Genomic DNA, 26,438 nt, shown 5'->3' on the forward strand with positions numbered 1-26,438 from the left:
ATCCCTTCCAGATGCTTTCTCCATTCAATGTTTTACACACAGCTATGAGCTTATATTTCCAGTTGTGTCATTCCCTTGCTCAGAGCCTTTAAAGCTCACCCCTGCCCATAGAACAACCCTTCCTCCTTAGCTGAGCACTTCAGGGCCTTCCTCATTTTGATCTCAGCACATCTGTCCCCCCTACCTTTCTAATTCTCACTACTTCGTCATATACCCTCCCCACCTTGTGTCTGTTCATGTCTGCTTATAATGCCCTTCCTTTCCATTTCTGGGTTCTCTTCCCCAACCCACAAGCGCCAATGTTTCTAGGAAAGCCTTTCTTAATCTTTCCAGGAGTAAGTCACTTCCCTGACCCTGACTCTTCCTGGCCTATTACACCTCTGTGTGTGACACTTACCCCCTCCTGTACTATATTCAAGTTATTTATGTTTATGTTATTGCCTGCACACAAACTCCTTGAAGGCAGATCTACCTCCATATCATCTTTCTATTCTCTACAGTGCCTGATGTGGTCCCTTTGTTTGACATGCGATAGGCCCTCAATAAAACTGTTTGAATAGATGACTATAAAAGGACTGTCATAATGGGGAAGATGAATTATAAAACTCCAAGTAGATAAGGATAGGGTTTTGCCTGAAGCAGAACTGCAGCCATGGTTTTACATTTGATTTGTAGAACTGAGCAAGATCAGAAATGATGGGTAGTGTAGATAAAAAAAAATACAAGGCCCGGGCTTCCCTGGTGGCACAGTGGTTGAGAGTCCGCCTGCCAGTGCAGGGGACACGGGTTCGTGCCCTGGTCCGGGAAGATCCCACATGTCGCGGAGCGGCTGGGCCCGTGAGACATGGCCGCTGAGCCTGCGCATCCGGAGCCTGTGCTCCGTGACGGGAGGGGCCGCAGAAGTGAGAGGCCCGCATACCGCAAAAAAATATATATATATACAAGGCCCAATAACTGGCCATTCCCAGTAAAATTTTCTTCTTGTAATGTGTGCTCAGATTAATCAATTTTATGAATTATCTTAATTATTTTACATCTGTTATCTAGTAATATTACTTTTTGAAAAACCTCTCAGTGTAATGCACCAACAGAATTAATTTTCTCTTTTATTCTTTCCAAAGAAACATAAATGAAGCGATTACAGCCGAATAGAGGTGCTTATCAAATGATAAATGCCTGGAGAAAGCAGTAATGGGCTTTCTCTTCAAGATCCAGAGTGCATAAGTGCCCTGTTTCAATGAAGGGACAACAGAGCAATCACAGGTGCTGCCTCTGGGGTCAGCGCTCTGCGTCTGGGCCAAGGCTCTACTGCTTTTATGGGATCCTGGACCAGCTACACTTTGGTGTGCTTCAGCTTTCTCATTTACGAAATGGAGATGATAATAATATCAGACTCATGGAGATCTGGTGAGGATTAAGGACCTACCACATGTGAAGCATTTTGAATAGTACCAAGCACATATTAAGCACTTATATGTTGTTAGCTATTGCTTTTTGACACCATCTATTCATAATATGTTCTTGTATTTTGCTCACTGGTAAGTCTTAAATGCCTGTTCTTTTTCTTTTCTTTTGTCTTCTTTTTTATTTTTGGTCACTTAATTTAGCTACAGTGTCTCTATTTAAAAATATCGATCAATCCCAATTAGTTTCGTCTGAAACAGAAAGAATTTAGTCCAAGAACTTTACAAAAAATATTATTTTCTTACTCATGTTTCTGATAAGTCTCAGTATAAAATATTAAAATAAATTAAGATCTAATTCTGGAAGTGTGGAATGTTCACTGACACTATTTTTTTTTTTAATTTAATCAATCTATTTATTTTTGGCTGTGTTGGGTCTTCGTTGCTGTGCACGGGCTTTCTCTAGTTGTGGCGAGCAGGGCCTGCTCTTTGTCGCGGTGCATGGGCTTATTGCGGTGGTCTCTCTCATTGCGGAGCACGGGCTCTAGGAGCATGGGCTTCAGTAGATGTGGCACGTGGGCTCAGTAGTTGTGGCTCGTGGGCTTAGTTGCTCCACGGCATGTGGGATCTTCCTGGACCAGAGCTCGAACCTGTGTCCCCTGCATTGGCAGGCGGATTCTTAACCACTGAGCCGCCAGGGAAGCCCTTGCTGACACTATTATCATAATTATTGTTCTGATCAGAGAGCTTCTCCTGGAGAAGTGACCAGCTGAAAATGTGTGTGTGTGTGTGTATGTGTGTGTGCGCGTGTGCGTGTGTGTGTGCGTGTGTACATTTTCCTGTCAGGAACTGGAGTTGAAACAAGAGTTTACAAGAAGCTGTTGGTGTGACATGACATTCAGCTACCAACTATCTACTAATCTGCTTTATTTTACTTAAAAAAAAAAATTATAAATAAAGACAAGCTATTGTAGAAGGCAGCCCCAGGCCTTAAACTAAAGTATTCTTAGGTAGACTTGTCAATAATAGTTCTTGGAATTGGGATTTTCTTAATGTGAATTTTCCACATGTGTTCACTTGAATATTACCTTGATTTTATCCATACTACTTATTTCATGGTTATCATGAAAAGACCCTAGTTTATACTTTAGCTGATTAAAGAGTAGTGCGTAGAGCTTTTTGGACTCTGTTTCATGGGTATTTGTCATAATAAAATCAGCAGAAAAATATCTTATATCCCTTTGGGGATGGAACCATGTTCATTCTTTAAGTTCGTCCTCATTTTCCCTGTAAACATCTGTATGAAACATCACAATGAGTATATTGCATTTGTTGGTGTGAGAGCTCTTCTCATCAGGCACCGACGATAGGTTCGCCATGTGGTTGGCATCAATTTCCCACTTTGAAAGGAGCTACATTCTCTGAGCCATTTAGTTTGCTCTCTGACAGTGGAGTATGGATAGGTCTGATACTGAGTGAGCTTTGGGTATGGAAAAGTTGTGGGTCAGAGTGCTTGCTTGTTACTAAGACAGAACGACAGGATTAGCTGTAAATACAGTATCTGCTTGTTCTCCCTTTTGTTTTGATGCTGTTTAGGAACCAGCGTAATTTGCCCCCGAATGTGGATGTTACTTTGCTACAAGTAGGTTGCCACTTTATGAGCAAATAGCGTTCTCTCGGTGCTTTTATTTTCCTTTCTATATATAAAAGATCCGAGAATGAAACTGGTATCGTAATCGTCTTTTAGTTTTTAGAGCCCACAATAATGACAGTTATGAAAGTAATCAGATTCACTTTTCAATATAGTTCTGGATATTTTAAAGCCAGGATACAAAGGTCTGTGTCACTAGGTAAATTAAATGGGTCCCACTGACTAACCCACAGAGATAGTACCCTCCTAAAGTAGGCCATGGTACTTTTTCTAGGGCAGCACTGTCTTGCCAGCTTTGCACACAGTAGGATTTGATAAATGCCTGTTGCCCAGACAGTGTGATTTCTTATAAGCTGCTCTTAAGTCAAGCCAAAAATGGATATTTCTCATGTTTCTTTGGGGTGCTTCACATTGAGGCTCTATCAGTATTAGGTTTGATGCCAGAAAGTACTGTCAACTAGATTTAAAATACTTTGAATTTAAAAATTTATTTATTTATTTATTTATTTTTACAGTAGGTCCTTGTTGGTTATCTACTTTATTTTTTAAATATATTTTTCCTTTGTCTTTTTAAAAATATTTATTTATTTATTTCATTATTTATTTAGGCTGCACCAGGTCTTAGTTGCAGCACGTGGGATCTTTAGTTGTGGCAAGCATGTGGGATCTAGTTCCCTGACCAGGGATCGAACCCGGCCCCCTGCATTGGGAGCGCAGAGTCTTATGCTCTGGACCACCAGGGAAGTTGCATGGTTATCTATTTTAAATATAGCAGTGTGTGCACGTCAATCCCAAACTTTCAATCTATCCCTCCCGCCCACTCCCCCTCAGTAACCATAAGTTCATTCTCTACATCTGTGAGTCTGTTCTGTTTTGGAAATAATTTCATCTGTATGAAAAAGTACTTTGAATTTAAAACAATTCAGAGGGCCATATATCCGGGTGCACGTATATACCACCATCACCCAAGCAAATATCTTACAGAATACCCCCATAGCCTTTCCTATTTATTAACCTTTGAAAACCTCTCCCTGGCTATTTTCTATCTTAGTTACTAAATCCACCAAATAGGAATTAGTGGGGGCTTTTGGTTATGTAACAATGAATGCTTAAACAGCATATAATCAGTGATGTTATATAAAGGAAATATAGCCTCATTATGTTACGTATTACAAATTTATCAACCTCAAGCATTGGGATGCAATAAGAGAATTTTCCTCCTAGTAATTTTAGGAGTATGGGTTTGTCTGAGTAAACTGTTATCGGGTATTTTCATTGCCTTTCTTCTGTTTATGTGGGCTGCTGAATTTACTGAGGGCTTGTGCTGTTTAGATTTCTTTCCTACCACCCCATGCAGTGATGCTAGTGGAGATGGCGATAATTAACCAATGGCTGTGCACTAGGAGTTTAGGAATAAGTGTACTTGTATTTAAAATCTTAGTGTTGATGCCTATGAAAACTGAAGTTAATTAAGAAATAATTATTCAGCAGTTCTGTCTAAATTAACTTTTACCATTCCTGTTTATTTTCTCTCTGGCTAGGAGTGCCTGGTGGGATGGGAATTACATAGTTTCAGTGGTAAATTTGAAATACATCATGGGCGCATTCTCAAATTTGAAGGAAGTCATAGGGGCAGATTAAGCAAATGTAGTGCTAATGGGGTTATCTGGGGGCTCAGGGACAATGCCTGGTGAATCACTAATAGTGTGGTTTTGACAAGGACATGTTTTCTATGCCAGGGGTTCCCCAGAACTGATGCCAGTTTATGATATGATATTTTGTTATGATAACAAAATGACAAAAATAAGGCAAATGTTGCAAATTTTTCTTACAGTCAAACAGATTTGTTTAGAGACTTTATTTGGAGCTACGTTATTCCTAATTTTTTTGTGCTAAAAATATCCCTTTCAAACAATGGCAATAATAGATTTTTTTTTCCTTTCTAATGCCCTCATTAAGTAAAATTTTTTAAAAAGTTAACTTGGGAAATGCAAATTAAAACAAGATACTACTACAGACCTACTAGGATGGCCAAAATCTGGAACACTGACAACACCAAATGTGTTACTGCTGAGAATGCAAAATGGCACAGTCACTTTGGAAGACAGTTCAGCAGTTTCTTTCAAAAGTACACTTACTCTTACCAGCAAACATGCTCCTTGGTATTTATTGAAATGAACTGAAACTTATGTCCGCACAAAAATCTGTACATGGATATTTACAGCAGCTTTATTCATAATTGCAAATACTTGGAAGCCACCAAGATGCCCTTCAGTAGGTGAATAGATAAACTGTGGTATATATAGACAATGGAATGTTATTTAGTGCTCCAAAAAAATGAGCTATCAAGCCATTGGAGGAAACTAAAATGAAAGAAGCCAATCTGAAAAGGCTATATAGATTCCAACTATATGACATTTTGGAAAAGGTAAAACTATGAAGACAGTAAAAAGATCAGTGGTTGCCATGAGCCAGGCTGGGGGATGTGGATGGGTGAGGGATGAACAAGCAGAGCACAGAGGTATTTAAGGGCAGTGAAAATACTCCATATGATATTGTAATGATGGGTACATGTCACTGTACATTTGTCCAAAAGCATAGCATGTACCACACCAAGTGTGAACCCTAAGGTAAACTATGGACTTTGAGAGATTATGATGTGTCAATATAGGTCCATTAACTGTAACAAATATAACACTCTGGTGGAGGATGTTGATAATGGGGGAGCCCATGCATGTGTAGGGGCAGGAAGAATACAAGAAATCTCTGTATCCTCCTTTCAGTTTTGCTGTGGGCCTAAAACAGCTCTAAAAAAATAAAGTCTTAAAAAAAAAAAAACAACTTCATCTTAGCCCCATTAAAATTTTTTTCCCGATCTATTAATTACTGCAATTAGGGAATCACTGGCCTACGTGGCCTTGTTATATGCTAAGATGGTTTATAATTAGTCCCTCACCTGCTTCCCTAGGAAAATTGGTGTTGGTGAACAAGAAATAATCCTGTCTTAACATCTTTCACATTTCCTGGCTGAAGAGATCCAGTCAGTTAAGCAGAGTCCTATGACTCTAGCTTACTTCTCATTTTTAAGTTATGCTTCTCTTGCTTCCTCCTATAAAAAGTCCAGAAGAAAAATGACCATCAGCTTACTTCACAGTCTAAAACTAAATGCGGACCTTCACTGACTGTCATCCACATTAGGTAGCATTTGTTCAATGTACATGAGTGTGCAACCATTTCCCTGGTAAGTTGAGTGTTGTTCCAGCTGAGTGGACTATCCAATGGCACATACATTCTGGAAAATAATAACATAAACACTACATCTTACCCTATTATTTTTCAAGCATCTAAAAAGACCCTTTTCTTAAAAATATAAACAAAACAGCATATATTTTTTAAAGAGTTCATCAAGCTTGTAAAGACTTGAACTGTTTCAACTAATAATATTTCTTTTTTTTTTTCTTGGCCATGCTGCACGGCTTGTGGAATTTTAAGTTCCCTGACCAGGGATCGAACAAGGGCCCTCCACAGTGAGAGCACAAGAGTATTAACCACTGGACCACCAGGGAATTCCCACTATTTCTTTAAAAAGGGTTCCACCTTGTGAAGATGACTAAAACAAAAACTAAATAAAATAAAATAAAGATAAAAAATTATCTCTAAGCAGACATATTATTGGGGTTTTTATACAGTTTCACGAAATCCAAGAGCTCCAAAATGTCATGAGACATAGCTTACTCAGTAAGACCAAATAAGTAGCTTTCCTAGTCCCAGGAATACTAAAACAAACTTCAAAGAAAAACTTCTGATAAACTTTGGGAAGTCACAGCAACCTAATCTTTAATTAGGAGCAAAAAGCTGTAAAAGACATGATGAGAATTCATACTTGCATGGATGACTGTATATAGACAAGTATTAGAAAAGAATAAAAGTGAAGCAGTCCATGTGATGGGAACCATGTCAATAAGATACAGTATTCAGGCAACAGCCTGTTTTCCTGGCTATTTTGATTAGGTTTTCTCTTCAAACTGGATTTGTTCTTCAGTCAAATCTGCCAACCGATACAGTTAATGTTGAAGTGATAAAGAAAAAAGAATGGGTTGACATCTGTTACAATTCAGCTACCATATTGACACATACCCATTATATAGCTTGATTACACGGGTGATAAAGAAGTCAAAGAAAACACTGGGAAAATTTTCTAACTGATTAACAGACACTTTTAAAGAAAAAAAAGAGAATTTGGAGAAAAGTTTTTAAAATCTAAATTCTTCATTTTGCACTTATCTATGGGAGAAAAGGCAACAGAGTACCCTCCAAGAGCGCGGATTTGTTAGTGGTGATTGTAGGTTCCAAAAATGGTCATTAGAGGTGGAAGGAAGAAAAAGGAGGAAATACGAAAATTACAAAATAATTTCAATCACTTATATTTCACTTACAACATTCCTGGCACCGTTCTAAGCACTTGATAACACTTACTCCACACAATTACACTGAGGTAGGACCGATAATTATACCCACTGCATGGGTCGGGCATCTGAGTCACAGACAAGATAAGTAACCTTCAGGAGGTCACACGGGTGGTAGGTGATGCAGCAGGAATCTGGACCAGGCAATGTGGCTACATGGTGCATCCGAACCACGACCTCTGCGCTGCCATCGTCTGCCAGGCTACATGCATTGTCTCATTTCACCCATACAACATTATGTGGTCGGTAACATCTCCAAGTTATAGATAGAGACTGAGTCATGGAGCACCATGAATTTATTAAACGGCAGTGGAGCTGAGATTCCAGGTGAAGCGTTTCAGACTCTAAATCCCTAGGGAAGAGGAGCCCCAAGATAAAGTTTCTCACCTGGACTGAGAGGTATGTGGTCTCTGTGGTCTTTAAGAACCTCACACCAAAATCAATGATGAATCCTACTCGCGGGTGGAGAGAGTCTGTTCTACTCACTACGGGGCATTCCTGTAGTGCAGGACATATGTGTGAGGCCCCCCTGCACATTCTCCTTTACAGCAGTCATCACACTTGATAACTCATTGTTTAATATCTGTTTCCCCATAGACTGCAAGCTCTGTTCATTTACTGGCAACATACTGTGTACCAGAGAGGCACTGTTCTAGGAGTTTGAAGTGTGTCAGGAAATAAAATAAAGATCCTTACCTTTTGTTTATTTAGCATTGCACCCCTAGCACCTAGCAGAGGGTCTGGCACCCACTGGTTCTCAATAAATATTTACTGAATGAATAAATGAATCAATTAGGAGGGGCAGGTAGAAGCAAAAGAAAAAAATTACAGAGAAAAGGAAATATTTGGGTTTAATCTATTAACTCCCAGATTTTTATTAAAATCTTAATATGTTTTTGATTAATCAGGATAACCGTTTTAATAATTTAACGCATCTTTAAAAGCAGAAATGCTACCAAGTATATTTTAATTCCCAGAGCGACCTATGATCCAGGTTCTGAAGGAGGACATGTGCTTCAGGACACTGCACTCACTCTTTTGTCAGACTAAAATTTCCAGTGACATTTCCCAGAGCTTAGCCTGTGTTTGTGTTCGATTTTCAAAAGGTGACTTTTGAAAGTCACCTTTCAAGTCACCTTTTGCAAGTCTTCTCCCAGTAATTAGAGGCATTTATCTTAAAGCTCATCGGGGTTTAGCAGGGAGGTTACAGGCTGTCATCCGCATTGTTATTGACTCCCTCAATTAGAGGCAATGGCATTTCACCTCCATGCAAAATATTAGTAGATTAACAGTCCCCACTCTGCATTCATTTGGGAAATATCTTCTGCTTGTGATGATGAACGTGACAAGCAGGGAGTAATCAGAGACACTCTGGTAATACCTTTAAGCTTTGCAAACATCAGTTAAAACTCTGGCTCTGCAGCTTGCAGTTGGGCTTTGGTCTGTAGGGTAAATTTCTATTTTTATGACATGACACAGAAGTCAGCATTGCTAATTTCCAGGAGAAACAAGCAACAACCCCAACAAAAAAGAGCCAGAGAAACATCCACCCTGATTTTCTTGAATCTTTCATGTCACTCAATGTCTCTTTTAGACCATAAATGGACTCTGGCATTGTGGACAACTTTCATGTCAGATTTATAATTCTCTGACATGACAACTTTGACTCAAAGGGCAAATTCTAATAAATATTTCTTTATAGTGATAAAAAGACTGCAAAGAGATTATTATTCAAATGCCGTTGACTGTCTCTTTCAATCTAAGGGCATTTTAGGCTAATGAAGAGATTTTTAACACAGTAAATTGTTAGGTCATAGGAGCTCTGTGGATGGGCTTCAGTAGATTTACCTAAAATTTATGGAAAGCATCTTATGTGCATTTTATTGGGATGGGCATGTATCCCTTTCATCAGATTCTCCACAGCTTGTAGCCCCATTAGACAAGAATCTCTGGTCTCGTGAGAAGAGCTAAGGGCTGAAGGGAGGGTTATGCCGAGGTCTGCTACCACCACGGAGCACCCCAAGCTGCTTTGGTTTTAGTGTCTTCTTCTGCAAAATGCCTCAGCTGGCCAACGATCCTCTGCCTCCTCTATTCCATAATTGAATCTCTGATGTGTGGGGACCATAAATTTAGCTAAGTTTTCACCTTCAGCTTCCTGTATTCTAATAACCGTACTAACCAGTGATTCAGCTTCATCCTTCTTTGGCACATTCAGTATCATTAACTACAAAACAAACTATTTATGAACAAAGTTAATATTTGCATTGTATCGATGGAGGAGAAAGATCGATGCCTTCCATTTTGAGACAATATCACTTCTTTATGACAAGTCAAACGCTTAATAACTTTTTGGGCCATCAAAATCTCATTTTTTTATGTGGTAACCTATGATAAAGTCTAACTTACAATTTAAGTCTAATAGAACACTGTATCAATTCTGTTTATAAGCCTATCAATTTTATTAGGTTTTCAAAGACAGAAGAGTTGAGAAACTGGGCCAATATTGCTTAAAATGATCAAAAAATTATTTAAAAATACTTTAAAATTTGGGGGCCACAGAATTCTAGCCAAGGTTAAAATTTATCATTTTTTGTAAAATCAATTAAACTAAAGTGAAAGTGCTTTTACCATCATGGCTTAATAAAGGCAAATCAGTTCAAAATTACCAATTATTTTTCATTGGATCTCCACCCAAGAGAAGTCACTTTTTTAAGGTAAAAGTATTTCTAAATGAGAAGAACATAGGATAATTAGAAATCTGAAAGATCACTCTTGTACTAGACATGTAAAGTATATCTAACTTACTGTCATGATGAGCCCCTTTTCCTGGAAGTATTTAACCAATGGAGCAGCGTTCTGCTTGAAGTTCATTAGTCTCCTTTGGGTAGCTTTCAAATTGTCATCAGGCCGCCCCTGTTGCTCTGCACGCTTCAGTAATCTTTCTTTGAGCCTCTGATTGGTACAGGCCAGGAACACCACCAAGTCGGGAGTACAGATCTGTGGAGAGCATCAAACAAGTAGACAGGCATTCAACATACCAACCAATGTGAGTGTGGGCAGTGGCATTTCTCTCTTCTGGGTCTGTGGAAGCTGCCATATTTTTGACCCTCTATGTTTTTGCCAGCATATTTCCAGGGCTACGGCTCCACACAAGGCCAGGAGGAGCTATTGCTATTACAGTCCATGTAAATGGTATACTTCAACTCACAGAGTCGTGTACAGTGGCCCTCCAAATTTCTAGAAAATACTTTTTGCCTGTTCTCAAATAAGTTTTCAAATTTCAAGTTAAGATCAATATAGGCCAAACTCTGCCAAAGGTAGATGTGACCTGTTTAGAGGGGAAATGACTATTGAGCTACAGATATTCTCTACAGTAAACAAGTACTGCTGCTATTATTACTATGTGCTGCCCTTTTAAAAGTATGTACTGTATGCCAGGCCCAGTGCTAAGTTATTTCCTTATGCTGTTGCTAAACTTTACAACAATCTGCAAGGTAAATATTATCTCCATTTTAAAGATGAGCAAACTGAGGCTCTGAGAAATTAAGTACTTGTCTGAGGTCACATGGTCAGTAAGGTCAAAGGTGATACTTGAACCCAGGTCTGTCTGGTCTATGGTCTGTGTTCCCTCCACTGCTACAAAGAATCAAATGGCTCAAAGGCCTTCATAAATTTCTGAAAATACCAAGGAATAACATGAAAAGAACCTATGAACTAAACAGTTTTTATTTAACTCAATTAGAACTAGTAATGTATGTAAAAGATAACATGATCATTTAAAGTGAATGTATTTTCTTGTTGGAAATGGGACAAGAGAAAGAGGCAGTTTTGCATAGTGCTTTAAAGAAATGATCTCCAAAAATTTTTTATTGTATCCTCACATTAGTAAATTATTTGAACATCTACCTCAATAAATATATACTTATTAAATTATAAATTATGCATGAATGTATGATAGCCATGTACTACCATGCTAATATATTGTATGTATTACATATGTACATACATACATATGTATGTATGTAATATATAGTATAATCGTATGTATGTTGTAAAATACACACAGAAGTACAATTTTAAAAGGATGACATATGATAATCATAATTTTAACATTTTCTTCCCACACTACAGTGGTTTGCCTTGTGCACTCTTGAGACCACTGGTTAGAAAATGGACCCTGGAGTCTGGGAAACATGGATTACAGTTCTTGCCCTGGGATTTATCAGCTGAGCTATGGGCATATGGCTTAACTTTACTAAGCCTCCATATCTTCATCTGTCAAAAGAGATACATGAACCTCCTCCCTGAGTTATTATAAAGGTTAAATAAGATCAGCACAAACTTGATCAATGGTAGGTGCTCAACGAATTTTAGCCATGTTTACTATCTCTTGGTTTTCATGATTCTGTATTGTCCTGGTTCTCATTTAACTTTTTGTTCTGTATTTTTTTTCCTCTTTGCTCAAATTTTTTTCCTTAAAAATGTAACACTCACAAATAATGATGTTTATGAGCCTTAGATAATGTTTTCTTTTGTTTTTCCCTCTCCAGGTCCTTATTCTCTCAGCTCCCTTCCACTGTTCTGGTTTCAACCACCTATCTTTTGTTGACGGATTCCAAATGTACATTTTCAGCACTGACTTTCAACAGCACTTATATCCTATATTATCAAATGCTTATATGACGGCTCTACCCGAAAGTCTTCTTTTTTTTAAGTTTTTTTGATGTGGATCATTTTTAAAGTCTTTATTGAATTTGTTACAATATCGCTTCTGTTTTTATGTTTTGGTTTTTTGGCCGTGAGGCATGTGGGATCTTAGCTCCCCAACCAGGGATTGAACCCACACCCCCTGCACTGGAAGGCGAAGCCTTAACCACTGGACTGCCAGGGAAGTCCCTGAAAGTCTTAATATTACGTGTGACTCAGCAAGGCCAGATCAGTTCCAGCACCTTTTTACCTGAATGAAATTCCCACCTTGCTTATATGTGTATTTGTTTATTTATTTATTTTTATGGTAGCAACACTACTTTCCTGAATCTCTCAACTAGAAGTCTTTTTTAAAACTTTTTTTTAATTGAATGAAAGATTATTCTTTTAAAAAAATTAATTTATTTATTTATTTTTGGCTGCGTTGGGTCTTTGTTGCTGTGCGCAGGCTTTCTCTAGTTGTGGTGAGTAGGTACGGGAGCTACTCTTCGCTCTAATGCGTAGGTTTCTCATTGCAGTTGCGGAGCACAGGCTCTAGGCACACGGGCTTCAGTAGTTGTGGCTTGTGGGCTCTAGAGAGCAGGCTTAGTATTTGTGGTGCTCAGGCTTAGTTGCTCTGTGGCATGTGGGATCTTCCCGGACCGGGGCTCGAACCTGTGTTCCCTGCATTGGCAGGTGGATTCTTAACCACTGTGCCACCAAGGAAGCCCTGAATGAAAGATTCTTTAAATTCTATAGTGTTTTACAATTTTCAAAAGTTTCACAAATGTGATTTCATATAATCCCATAATAACTCCTTTTAAAATTCCCTACTCTTATATTGCCCCTCCCCCCTTCCCCCTGGTAACCACTAGCTTGTTCTCTATATCTGTGAGTCTGCTTCTTTTTTGTTTTATTCCCTAGTTTGTTGTATTTTTAAGATTCCACATATAAGTGATATCATATAGCATTTGCCTTTCTCTGTCTGACTTATTTCACTTAGCATAATGCCCTCCAAGTCTATCCATGTTGCTGCAAGTGGCATATACACCACATCTTCATCCATTCATCTGCTGACGGACATTTAGGTTACTTCCCTACCTTGGCAACTATAAATAGCGCTGCTATGAACATTGTATCTTTTTGAATTCTCAGCTAGAAATCTTAATATCATTTATAACCCTTATCAAAACTTCAATCTCTCAGAGCTATCACCATGGACTGTGGAGTTTGGTCTTGAAACACTATTCAGATTCCCCTTCCCCCAGTTCCCACTGCCACTGTGTAAGCACAGGCACATACTTGCATAAGTGATTAAGAGCATGAATTTTAGAATCAGATCATCCTGATTTTATATCTAGAATCTGCTATTAGTCATTTGTCCTTGGGCAAAAGGTTCAATATCTCTGAAATTCAGTTTTCTCAACTATTTTTCCCTTCCCATCTCAGTAGTTTAATATGTCTCATAAAACACTTTTAAGTAGCTTTTGAGAACCCTTAACAATTTATAAAATCACTTTGTAATTTTTGTGTGATGTATGGTAAAGAGATTATCTGAAGTTAAAACTTTTATACTATCAAATATTATAATGCAAAATTCAAATTAAATAAAATCTTTGGTAATATTCAGTCTTACCCAACATAACAAATGACATCCTTTTAAATTTACTTTGAATAGCATATAAGGGAGAAGACAATTTTTGACAAATAAATTAAAATGACAGGGCTTCCCTGGTGGTGCAGTGGTTAAGAATCTGCGGGGCAATGCAGGAGACACGGGTTTGAGCCCTGGTCTGGGAAGATCCCACATGCCGTGGAGCAACTAAGCCCGTGCGCCACAACTGCTGAGCCCATGCACCACAACTACTGAAGGCCGCGCGCCTAGAGCCCATGCTCCTCAACAAGAGAAGCTACCACAATAGAAGCCCTCGTATCACAAGAAAGAGTAGCCGCTGCTTGCCGCAACTAGAGAAAGCCCGTGCGAAGCAGCAAAGACCCAACACAGCCAAAAATAAATAAATAAAAATAAATTTATTACAAAAAAATTAAAATGACATTATATTGTTCTTGGTTTGGTCATATTGTATATTAAAATACAGAAAAAACTTCAACTACTAGCTCAGTGTTGAATGCAGGTAAAACTTGCATTTAGAAATTCTTGCATTTTGCGTTTAAACAAATTAAATGCTTTACTTTAATACATTTTGTGTTTTGTTTCACACTGCAATGTATGTGCTTCTCCCTACTTAACACAATGAGGTTATGGGGAGACTTAAATATGTAATCATCACTATGTTTTGTCTTTTAGAATTGGCTTTTGAAATTAGCTTGAAATTTATAAAAGACTTTTTTACACTTTGAATAAAACTGCATTTTGTTTATTTTAATTAATAGACTTAAAAAAAAGCAGTTATAAGTTTATAGGAAACGAGTAGAATATCTAAGATATTTGTTGTTGCTGTTGTTTCTTTAATTTCTCCCAATACTTTTTATTGCAGAGCTCTGTAGTTTTCTATGTAATGTTCTTGCCCATTTAAAAATTATTCCTATGTATTTGACATTTATTTTTATTTTTTAATATATTTTTTATATCTAAGATTTTTGATCAATGAATGCAACTTCAGGTCTGATATAGATGACTTTGAAGTGAATCTGCAAAGCTATTTAATTTTATAATTGTAATTAACTTGCTGTCTTTTCTTGGTATAAACTAAATAGCATATAACCAGTGATACAAAAAATTAAAACGTGGAACAGGCAAGATCTCCATGGCAGCTGGGATAACCAGCTGACTGCTCAACAGTGATCTCAGCCACAAGTATGCTCACCTGATTCCTAGTCACCCCCGCATATGCCCACTCATTAGGACCCTTGTTCTCCAACAGTGCTCAATTTTAAAAGAAAAATTTTAATTGTTTATGGTTTTTTCCCCCAAAAATGTAAAATAGAAGTAGACACCATTCTTTCCCAGAAGATGTGAAGCACCTAGAAAGTTTTCATGAAATTCACTCATGAAACATTGAAAAGTATCACCAAACAAAGTGTATCCTTGGCATACCTTTTCTTAGCCTATGTTCTCAAAATGTATTTGCTGATTGAATGAATGAGTGAGTAAATAAATAAATGAGAACAAAGACCAAGATACCACTTTTGTCTACATGGAAGTAAACTTCCCAATTGTTGATATTTTTTCTCCCATTGGATCAACTAAATCAATCTTTTTTTCCCTGTCATTACATGGACAAGTCAATCTTCCTCTATCCATTTTCTCAAAGTCCCTTATCTGAATGATTACTCTGTTAAAAAGAACCTATGACCATCTTTGATTAGCAAAGATGTATTATTCACAGTATAAGGCTACTAAGTGAGCTTATTTTAGTGAGCTCTCTTCTTAACTGTCAGTGCTTTTGACTGCCATATTCTTTATGAAGACATGTTAAAAGGCCTACACTCCATAGTTCAGATCACTGTCAGAAACCAAGAAGCAAAGTATGAAAAAAAAAAAAAAAACCACAAAGAGAGAAGATCACAGTTGGAACAAAAACTGGAATCACATAAATAAGAGATGAGAAAATCTTGGAGGTTATCTAGCCCAAATTAATGCCAAACTTGTAATCATCTCTACAATCTCTTGACAAGTGATTTTTAAACTTGAACCTTTAAACTTGAATGTTCTTTGTGAGCATTTCTTGTGATGCCTCACTACTTTTGAGGCAGCCCCTTTCATTACTGGATAACTCTAATAACTGGGAAGTTCTTTCTAATACTGGGCTAAAATTTTCTTTCTTAATTCTGCCTATAGGGAAAATGTAAAAGAAATCATTTCTTTCACCCATTAAGCATTTATTGAATATACACCATTATTGCAGAGGCTAGACTAGATCAAAAAAGGAAAAAGGATAGATACCTGGACTTCACTATCATTTAACATGGAGATAATTTCTGGGCAAAGCTCTTAATGGACTATGGGGCTGAGGGGACAAAAACTGGAATATGGGGCCCACCACGGAGGAGGAGCTGTAGAAACTACTACTGCTGCTCCCAACTTAGGTTCCTGGTTGGAATCCTAAAGGGCTATACCATCAGAGTTTGCGTGAATCAGCCTTCACAGGACTAAATTCCTTTAGAATCATCCCATATCCTCATTATACTAAATGTGTTAATAGCCAATTAGGCATTGAAAACAGAATTAGTGAACTAAAAGTTCGGGAGAAAATATCCAGAGTGAAGCAAGGGGGAGAGAGGGGTAGGAAAAGTACAGAAAAGAGCAACAGAGACATATGAGACAATGCTTAGAAAATTCTAGAAGAAGAAGAGAGAAAATGAAGAAGCAGTGTTTGAAAATGTAATAGCTAAGAATTTTCCAAACTCATAAATAATATCAAGTCCCAGATTCAAGAAGCATAAAAACCAAGAAGAAAAAACTCAGATCTAAGCATATCATAGTAAAACTGCTGAAAGCCTAGACAGACAAAAAAAAAAAAATCTTTAAAGAAGCCAGAAAAAAGAAATGATTGATTACCTTCAGAGGAGCAATAACAAGACAGCTAAATTTGCCAAAGAAACAATGAAAGCCAGAAAACGATGAAATGACATCTTTAAAGTGCCAATAAAAAATAACTGCCCATCTAGGTTTCAATATCCAATCAAAATATCTTTCAAAAGCTAAAAGTAAATACAGATATTTTCAAACAAACAAACACTGAGAGAATTCTCATCAGAAATTCTACTCTAATGGAAATATTAAAGAATATTCTTCTGGTAGAAGAAAAATGATCCAAGATAGAAATCTGGCCCAGAGGAATGAATGAAGAGCAATGACATGATAACTCTGTGGGTGAACCTAAATGAAGATTGACCATATAAAAAATATTAAAAGTATCTTGTGGTACTTAAAACAGAGATGAGTCATGAGGCAGGTAAATGAAGTTCAATCTTTCTAAGGTCTTGCTTAGGAAGTGGTAAAAGTACTGATTTCTATGAGACATGAATAAGTTAATGATGCATGTCATAATCTGTAGAACAGGAATCAGCGAACTTTTTTTGTAAAGGGTCAGACAGCAAACATTTTAGGTTTTTCAGGCCATGTGGTCTTGTAGCATCAAAGCAGCCATAGGCAGGAAAGCAGGAGTGGGGACTGGGGAGAATGCAGAGGAGGGGTCAAACCAGTGCAAAGGTGCAGTGTTGGGTTAGTCACTGTGATGGAGGCTGGGATGCCATGCTGCTGGCTCTTCTAAAGGGACATGTGTGAGGAGCCTCTATTTATCAGAGCCTGTCCCCTGCTGGTCAAAAGTACCCCCTTGGCACACTGCCTCCTTCACACTTTCACAATGTGTATATCTCAGGGCAGGAAGTCAGTGAGTTGCTGTCCTGGGCAGCATTACATGGGTGCAAAACTGGTCACAGCAGCAAAGGTCAAATAAAAGGTGGGCTGAGAGAATATAAGGTAGGGCATCAGAGGTGCTAGATACAGCAGTACACTTGAAATATAAAGACACAGAAATGCTAAAAGTAAAGGGATGGGAAAAACATACCATGGAAACATTAACCAATAGAAAGCTGGTAAAACCATACAAATATCAAATCCAATTAAAAATGGGCAAAGGAAAAAAAATATCAATTGAAAGTATCCACTAGGAAAGTGGGTCTTGAAAGTTCTCATCATGAGGAAAAATTTTTATAACTATGTATGGTGATGGACATTAACTAGACTTACTCTGGTGATCATTTTGCAGTATATACAAATATGGAATCATTAGGTTGTAGACCTGAAACTAATATAATTGTAATTAATATAATTATTCCTCAATACATTTTCTAAATTAATAAAATGCCTAACAATCCATTTTCTACAAAATAAAGGGCAAAGGACTTGAACAGACATTTCTCATTAGAGGACATACAAATGGCCAACAGGTACAAAAAAAATGTGCTCAGAATCACTAATCATCAGGGAAGTGCAAATCAAAACCACAACGGGGGAATTCCTTGGCAGTCCAGCGGTTAGGGCTTGGCGTTTTCACTGCTGGGGCCCAGGTTCAATCCCTGGTTGGGGAACTAAGATCTCTCAAGCTGTGCAGTGCGGCAAAAATACCCCCCAAAACAAACAACAACAACAACAACAGAACACAATGAGATATCACCTCACACCTGTTAGAAGGGCCATTATCAAAAGACAAAAGATAAGTGTTGGCGAGGATGTGAGGAAAAGGGAACCCTTGTGCACTGTTGGTGGGAATGTAAATTGGTTCAGCGATGATGGAAAACAGCATGGAGATCCCTCAAAAAAAATTTAAAATAGAACTACCTCAATTCAGTAATCCCACTTCTGGGTATATATCCAAAGGAAATAAAATCAGTACCTCAAAGAGATATCTGCACTCCCTTGATCACTGCAGCATTATTTACAATAGCCAAGATATGGAAACAACCTAAAAGTCCCTTGATGAATGAATAGGTAAAGAAAATTAGTATTATATATATATATGTATATATATATATATATATATATATATATATATACACACACACAAAGAGCTAAATATTCAGCCTTAAACAAGCAGGAAAACCTGCCATTTGTGACAACATGGATGAACCTATAAGACATTATGTTAAGTGTAATAAGCCAGACACAGAAAAATAAATATTGCATGATCTCACTTTTATGTGGAGTCTAACGCAGTCAAATCCACAAAAGCAGAGAGTAGAATGGTTGTTGTCAGCCGCTGGGTGGAGGGGAGATGGGGAGATGTTGGTCAAAGGGTGCAAGGTATCAGTTATGCAAGATGAATAAGTTCTGGAGATCTAATGTACAGCAGTGTGACCACAGATAATTAATAGTACTGTATTGTGTACTTGAACTTTGCTTAGAGGGTAGATCTCAAATGTTCTCATCACAAAAAAAATTTTTTTTAAAAAGAAGAAAGCTGTAACTGTGTGAAGTGTGGCTATGTTAGTGAGCTGGATTGTGGTGACTACTTCACAATGTATATATATACCAAAACGTCAAATTGTATGCCTTAAACATATGCAATTTTTATTTGCCAATTATACCTCAATAAAGGTGAAAAAAAAATCAGACAAAGTAGTCGACTTTAAGGAGAGAAATATTACTAGAGGTAAAGAGTGTCATTTCATTATGATAAAAGATTTAATTATCCAGGAAGGCATAATAACTCTTAATTTGCATTACCCAATAACATATGCTCAAAGTATACTGAACTTGGACAGGACTAAAACTAGAAAGTTACAAATCCACAGTCAGAGTGGGAGATTTTCATAAATCTTTCCAAATAACTGATAGAACAAGTGGCAAAAAAGTCAATATGGAAAAAAATCAGTAAGGTTATAGAAGAGTTTAATACAATTAGCAAATTGATATATATTTATAAACTATAACCATCAAGTTGAACACAAAAATTTTAAAATACAGACAGAAAATTTAAGAAAGTTGACCATATTCTGAGCCATAAAGGAAATCTAAACAAATTTCAAATGATCACACAGATTATCTTTAATGACTACAATGGAAATAAACTTTGCATAAATAATAAAAATATAAATAGAAAATCCATGTTTGGAAATTAAGCAATACATTTCAATATAATTCCTGGGTCAAAGAAATCACAATGGAAGTAAAAATATTTTTAATTAAATTATGATCAAATTATATATAACATTCCAAAACTTGTGGGATGTAGCTATATCCATAGTTACAGGGACATTTAGTGCCTTAAATGAATATATTAGGGGAAAAAAGAAAGGTTGAAATTAGTGATCTAAGCATCCATCTCAAAATGGTTAAAAAAAAAAGAAGAAAAAAAAAATCAGACCTTTTAGGTCTACTAAAAAAGGAAAAATATAAGAGCATAAATTAAATTACATACATAGTTAAAATGCATAATAAACACATTATAGCTAAGGGTTCATTCTTTGAAAACACTAATAAAATCGATAATCCCTGGTGAAACTAATCAAGGAAAAGAAAAGGCAAAATATTGAGAATAAAAAGGAAGGTACCCCTAAATATCGTACAGCGATTAAGATGATAAAATAGGATATTAAGAAACACTTCATGAAAACAAATTGGAAAATATATATGAAATGGACAGATTTCTAGAAAAACACAACTCTCCCAAAAAAAAAAAAAAAAAAAAAGAATAACCAGAAAACCAGAATGGCTCTTTATTTATGGAAGATATTAAATCCACAGTTCAAAACTCTTGCACAAAGAAAACTCTGAATCCAGATGGCTTCACTAGTGAATTGTATCAGACACCAATCTAACAGAAACCCTTCTACTAAATATAAAGAAATACTTCCCAATTCATTTTATTAGGCCTGCATAATCTTTGAATCCAAAGCCTGACAAGGACATTGAAAGAAAGAAAAGTTATAGGTCAATCTCACTCATGAACGCAAGCAAATATTCTAAGTAAAACATTAGCAAATGAATCCATCAATGTATAAAAAGGATTATATACACCATGACCAATTCACGTTTATTCCATGAATGAAAAATGTGTTTACCTTTCAAAAATCAAGCACTGTTATTTACCAAATCAACAGAATAAAAAAGAAAAAAAAATCATATGATCATCTTAAATATGAAAAAAGCACTTTGTAAAACTTAACATCCCTTCACGATAAATACTCTTATCAAACCAGGAATTCAAGAGAATATCCTTAATCTGATAAATAATAAATACATAGAAGTTACAGCAGGCATCATACTTAACTGGGAAATGCTGAAACCTTCCCTCTGAGATGAAATAAAGATGCCCATTATCATTATTTCTAGTCAACACTGTAATGGAGATTTTAGACAGTAAATTAAGACATGAAAAAAAAAACCCCCACAGGATTGAAAGGAAAGAAATATAATAGTCATTTGAGATAATATGATTGTATGTGTAAAAAATCCAAAAGAATTTAAAAGCCATAAGAGTAAATATGCAAATTCAGTATGGTCTCTGCCTAGAAGGACAGTATACAAAAATCAATTTTATTTCTATATACTAAGAACAAACAATTTAAAATGAAATTAAAATGCTAGTTAAATAATAAAAAAATCATTTAATTGCCTAGGGGAAAATCTAGTGAAAAATGGTACAAGAATACTACACAGACCTTGGCAGAAATTAAAGATTTAAATAAAATGAGGTATATGCCATATTCATGAAGGGAACACAATATCACAGTGTCATTCTTCCCAAATTGATCTATAGATTTAATGTAATCTTTAAATTCCAGCAGGGTATTTTTTGTGTATGTGTGTATGGGAATTGAAAAATTGACTCTGAAATTTATTTGGAAATTCAGACGGTCAAGAATAGCCAAGGCAATCTTCAAGACAATCTTGAAAAAAAAGAATAAAGTGATAGAACTTACTGCCAGATAGTGTGACTTATTACAAATCTACAGTAATTAATACACTGTGGTATTGGTTTTAAGGAAGACCAGTAAACCACTGGAACTGAGAGAGAACTCAGAATCAGATCCACTGCCCAAATATATGATTTACAACAAAGGTGGTTTTGCAGTGCAGTGAGGAAAGCACGGTCTTTTCAATACATGGTTCTGGGTCAATTGGATGTTCATATGGAAAACAATGACTCTTGACTCCCTATGTTATAAGATATGCAAAGATTCATTCCAAATGGATTTTCAGATCTAAATGTGAAAAGTAAAATGATAAAGATTTGAGAAGGTGACATATAAGAAAATAGCTTCTAGACCTTAGGGAAGACAAGGATTTCTTAAATAGAGCCTAAAACACCCTAACCATAACAGAAAAGTTTGATGAATTGGATGGCTTTAAAATTAAAAAACACTAATATATTTATTAAAATAGACTAGTAAGAGAATGAAAATGTCAGTTGCATAGTGGAAGAAGATATTTGCAACACATATAATCAACAAAAGGCTTGTTTTGAAAACATGAAAAGAAATCTTACAAATTAATAAGAGAAGGAGAAAACAACAGAAAAATGGGCAAGAAACTTGATCAGGTATTTTTATAAAAGAGGATATCCAAATGACTAATGAATTGAAAAGGTGCCAACATCATTAATAATCCAGGGAATGCAAATTGAAATACGTACCCACCAGAATGGCTAAAGTTAAGAAAGAAGACCAACAATATCAAATGTTAGCAAGAATATATAACGGTTGGAGCAAGTTTGTGATAATTCATCAAACAGCACGCTCAAAACCTGTGTACCTACTATGTGCTAGATTCTATTCTATACACCAAAGACTAACAATGACCACAAATCAGGTATGTCCTTTCCCTGGTTGAGCTTATGGCCCGCTGGAGGAGACAAATTTTAATCAAAGAATTGCACAGATAAATATAAATCTATAACTGTGGTAAGTAGCTCCTACTATGAGAATATTATAATAGGGAGATCCAACCTTATCATGGAGATTATGGAAGGCTCCTATGAGGAACTGACAATTGAGCTGAAATCTGAAGATAATAAAGGATTAACTAGAGAAAGAAGGAGAGGAAAGAGTAGTCTTTCCAAAAGACCAGAAATTCATAGAGAAGAGCCAGCATGTGGGCCTAAGAGCAATGCAACACCCAAATTTTGCATGAAGTTTGCAGCTCACAAGATGAGAATCTTTTAGACATCATCCTCCTAGAGAGGAGACCATCTAAACAGGTAGGCAATTTTTTTTTCCAGGATAGGGGAAGCAATTAATGTCTTGATTGGGAATCTCTCCAAATTAAGTTTGACATGTACAAGTAGAAAATTCTAGACACAGGAACAGATGAACTGGGACCCTGGCAAATATGAAGTTCTGTCATCTGTTTTCTTGGTCTGCTCTCTTTTCCCAATTAACATGCATGGGCTCTGCACCACACAACTTGGTTATAAACTCCACGACTTGAGCTATTACATTAAGACGCTTGGGTTTACAGAAAAGGACAAGAAGTAGGATAATGTGAATCTCTAAGGAAAACAAGTTCAAGACTCTTCTTCCATTCTTCCTCATCCTCTTCACTTTTGAGGAGAAAGGTGTGGCCAAAGTTGGTCAGAGCAAGACTTTTCACTGAGCTACAGTCTTAGGTAGGGGCATGGTTTCTCTCACTTAAGATCCTCTCTTTTACTTCCAAGAGGTTGAGAAGTAATACCCATGTCTCTTTCTCTTTGTTGCTCTTTTTTTTTTTTTTGAACTTGCTTCTTTCTAGTGCAGCTAGTGAGATCGGCTGGACTTAATTGTCAGAAGGCTTGCATTGGGCACCTCTAAACACTGGCACAATTTATGGCTTCCTGGCTCTACTTCCTGTCTTCTCCTCCAATGGCATTCTCTGGATGAACATTTCTGTGGCGACACTGTGACAGTCTGAGATTTAGTGGGTGGGATTAGGGTTGGAGGAGGTCTCCTGGCCTGATTTGGTCCTAGGCTCTAAGCTGCTGATAGCCTAGAGGAAAGGAATCCTCCATGTGGTTCAGATGGTACTCTTGGGCTCCACTGGGTTTAAAGACAAAGTTTCACAGTAAAAGAATAAACATTTCTTGGGCTTCCCTGGTGGCGCAGTGGTTGAGAGTCCGCCTGCCGATGCAGGGGACATGGGTTCGTGCTCCGGTCCGGGAAGATCCCACATGCCGCCGAGCGGCTAGGCCCGTGAGCCATGGCCGCTGAGCCTGCGTGTCCGGAGCCTGTGCTCCGCAATGGGAGAGGCCACAACAGTGAGAGGCCCGCGTACCAAAAAAAAAAAAAAAAAAAAGAATATACATTTCTTTTGCTGTTAGTTGTTGTCCCTGCACGTATTTGATTTAGGGATCGTGGTGGAGGACTAGTAGACTAAGGATAGGTTTGCTCGTTCCCCAAATATCATTTTAATCTCTCATATTTCCAATGATCAGTACAGAGTATTAGGCTTTGATTAGGAAGAGGAATAAGACATTTTCTCTGACCTTAAGGAGCTACAGTTTAGTAGTTGAGATGAAACAATACTTATAATACTATATGACTAGCACAATGTTTAAAAAAATATGAGAATAAAGAGGAGGGCCTCTTCCATATGGCTATTCTTATAATACTGGATGTCAGTTAAAATATTCTCCCTAAGCGTTCTTTTTTACAAGAAAACTGCCATTCCAGATTTCCATTACTGTTACAATTGCGTGAAATCACAGGAATTAAATGAAATTTGTTTCACTGAGGCAAACTCTGATAACAACGTGCAGAAGACGCTACAGCTGTTACTGAGAGAGTAGTTGTTACGCCAGCTGCCCTTGCATGGGCATCCTTGGAAACTTGCTAGAAATGCAAATTCATGAGCTCCACTCCCTTCTGCTGAATCAAAAGCTCTGGAGACGGGACCCAGGAAGCTATGTTTTAACCTTTGCTTTATATTATAAGAAACACTGTATACAGACATGAGTGCTTGAAACAGTAACTTAATGAAGTTGTAGACTCTTTAAAAGTAAAATAAAAACAATAAAAATCCTAAGTGGATCAATATGATTAAGTACAAAAATGAAAGAAAGTAATCGTTTTGTTTCACTTAGGGAGAAAGCTAGTATGTGAAACTTTATTTTTTATAGTTTGGGCGTTTCTCATTGAAAAACTCTATTCTCTCTATTTCCATGGCCCATGGTAATCTCTTACAGTCCAATGCATATTGCTTCCACTACTTTAGTTAAATAGTTATCTACGTTACTCTGTCTTTTCATAATTTGTCACACGTCAAATTAATGATATCCGCTGAACAGAGTATATCATTAATGGTTTCAAAAAAAATCATTAGTTTATGAAAAGTACATTTCTGTGGTTTGATTTTTATGGTGCAAATCTTCATTTCAATAAAAGCAATTGGAGTACATTAAACTGCCAAGATGGAGGAATTTAATGAAGAGGAAAAGAATAAGGTTTTATTTAATATATACCAGGATGACAATATGGAAATGAATGTAAATTTATAATGCTATTTTTTCCAAGATACTTTTTCCCCAGCACTAATTTGATTATGCAGGCATCTACTTCATTCATTTATTTATTCATTCACTTAATATTTACTAGGATCCTATCGGGAGCCAGAAATTGAAGTTCTGGAAAGGTAAACCAAGACTAGATGGGCTGGTATTGCTTTCCATGCTAAGCAGTTGGGGTTATATCTTATAAACATGGAAGTAACACGTTTTATTTTGTGCCTTAGAATGAATGCCAATGGTAGTGCAGGGGGCAGATTGGATAGGGGGAGACTGAAGGCAAGCAGATCAACTAATGGAAGAGCTAATGAACCTGAACTGTCTACAATGATGTGCCCCTTATGAATAGAGGTCAAATAAAGTACAGTGTAAAACACGATCATTATTCTTAATACTGTCTGTATAGATGTGCTTGATTTTAATGATCATTTAGGAAATAGGAGAAATCAGTAGTGCCAGCATTAGGCAAACGACCCTGAAATAAAACAAAAAGACCTTCTGACATTGGAGGGGAGAGTGGAATGAAGACAAATGGGTAGAGTCTAAAAATACAACAGCTGTTCTTACACCTGTGGGATGAGCCATTCCTGCCTGGTTCGTAGTGGTCGGTTTCTGCACTCTTCATTACTACTGCATGTGACACAGGACTGATTAGACCACAGAAAACAGTATCTATTAAGAAAGCAGTCAAACAGCTGTATGATGATGTTGGCTGATGTTGCCAGACCCAGCCAAGAAAATCACCATAGAGACAGACCTTGAAGTGGAAGATCTCAGCATGTGGCTATTGCTCACCCTTAGCCAACTTCTAAACCAGCGCCTCTCTATAACTTGCCTCTTTACAAACATTTAATATATAAATCCATAATACTGACAATAGGAATAACTATCCAAGAGATCCTGTCATTGGTATGTGGGCATAAACCCCATTTATATTGTCCACTACATTCTAAATTCATGGAAGCAAAGAAGAGAGGGAAGGATTCTTAATGATCATGTGGTCCAAATCCCTGTCTGGTTTACTGCATAGCAATCAGTTTTCCAAAAAAAAAAAAACAACTGTTAGAGCTAAATACAGGGTATATTTTTGGTTGCAGCAAATAAGATAAAATATATTCATTTTATAAAGCAAGAACAGTGCAGTTTCTCCCTGACTTACCGATTTTAGACAACTGGATTTTATGGTTTGAGACATACTGCATCCATTCAAAGGAAGTATTAGAAAAGTGACTCAGAAATTAAAGCAAAAAGCATATTTTTGAATCTTTTAAAAGCATTTCTTGGAGGA

General features: G+C 36.9%; 1 protein-coding gene across 1 annotated transcript in view; it reads right to left on the reverse strand.

Moving 5' to 3' along the window:
* AK5 (adenylate kinase 5) overlaps positions 1-26,438 on the reverse strand; it is a 238,174-nt gene that overhangs the window by 178,217 nt on the left and 33,519 nt on the right. Inside the window, exon 5 of the mRNA XM_089920808.1 lies at positions 10,326-10,517. Coding sequence (XP_089776934.1) covers positions 10,326-10,517 — 192 coding nt within the window. The remainder of the gene's footprint in view (positions 1-10,325; positions 10,518-26,438) is intronic.

The sequence above is a fragment of the Delphinapterus leucas genome, chromosome 1 (assembly GCF_059928025.1).
Source record: "Delphinapterus leucas isolate spDelLeu-1000000601 "Yukka" chromosome 1, BTC_Dleu_Yukka2, whole genome shotgun sequence".
Classification (NCBI taxonomy): Eukaryota; Metazoa; Chordata; class Mammalia; order Artiodactyla; family Monodontidae; genus Delphinapterus; species Delphinapterus leucas.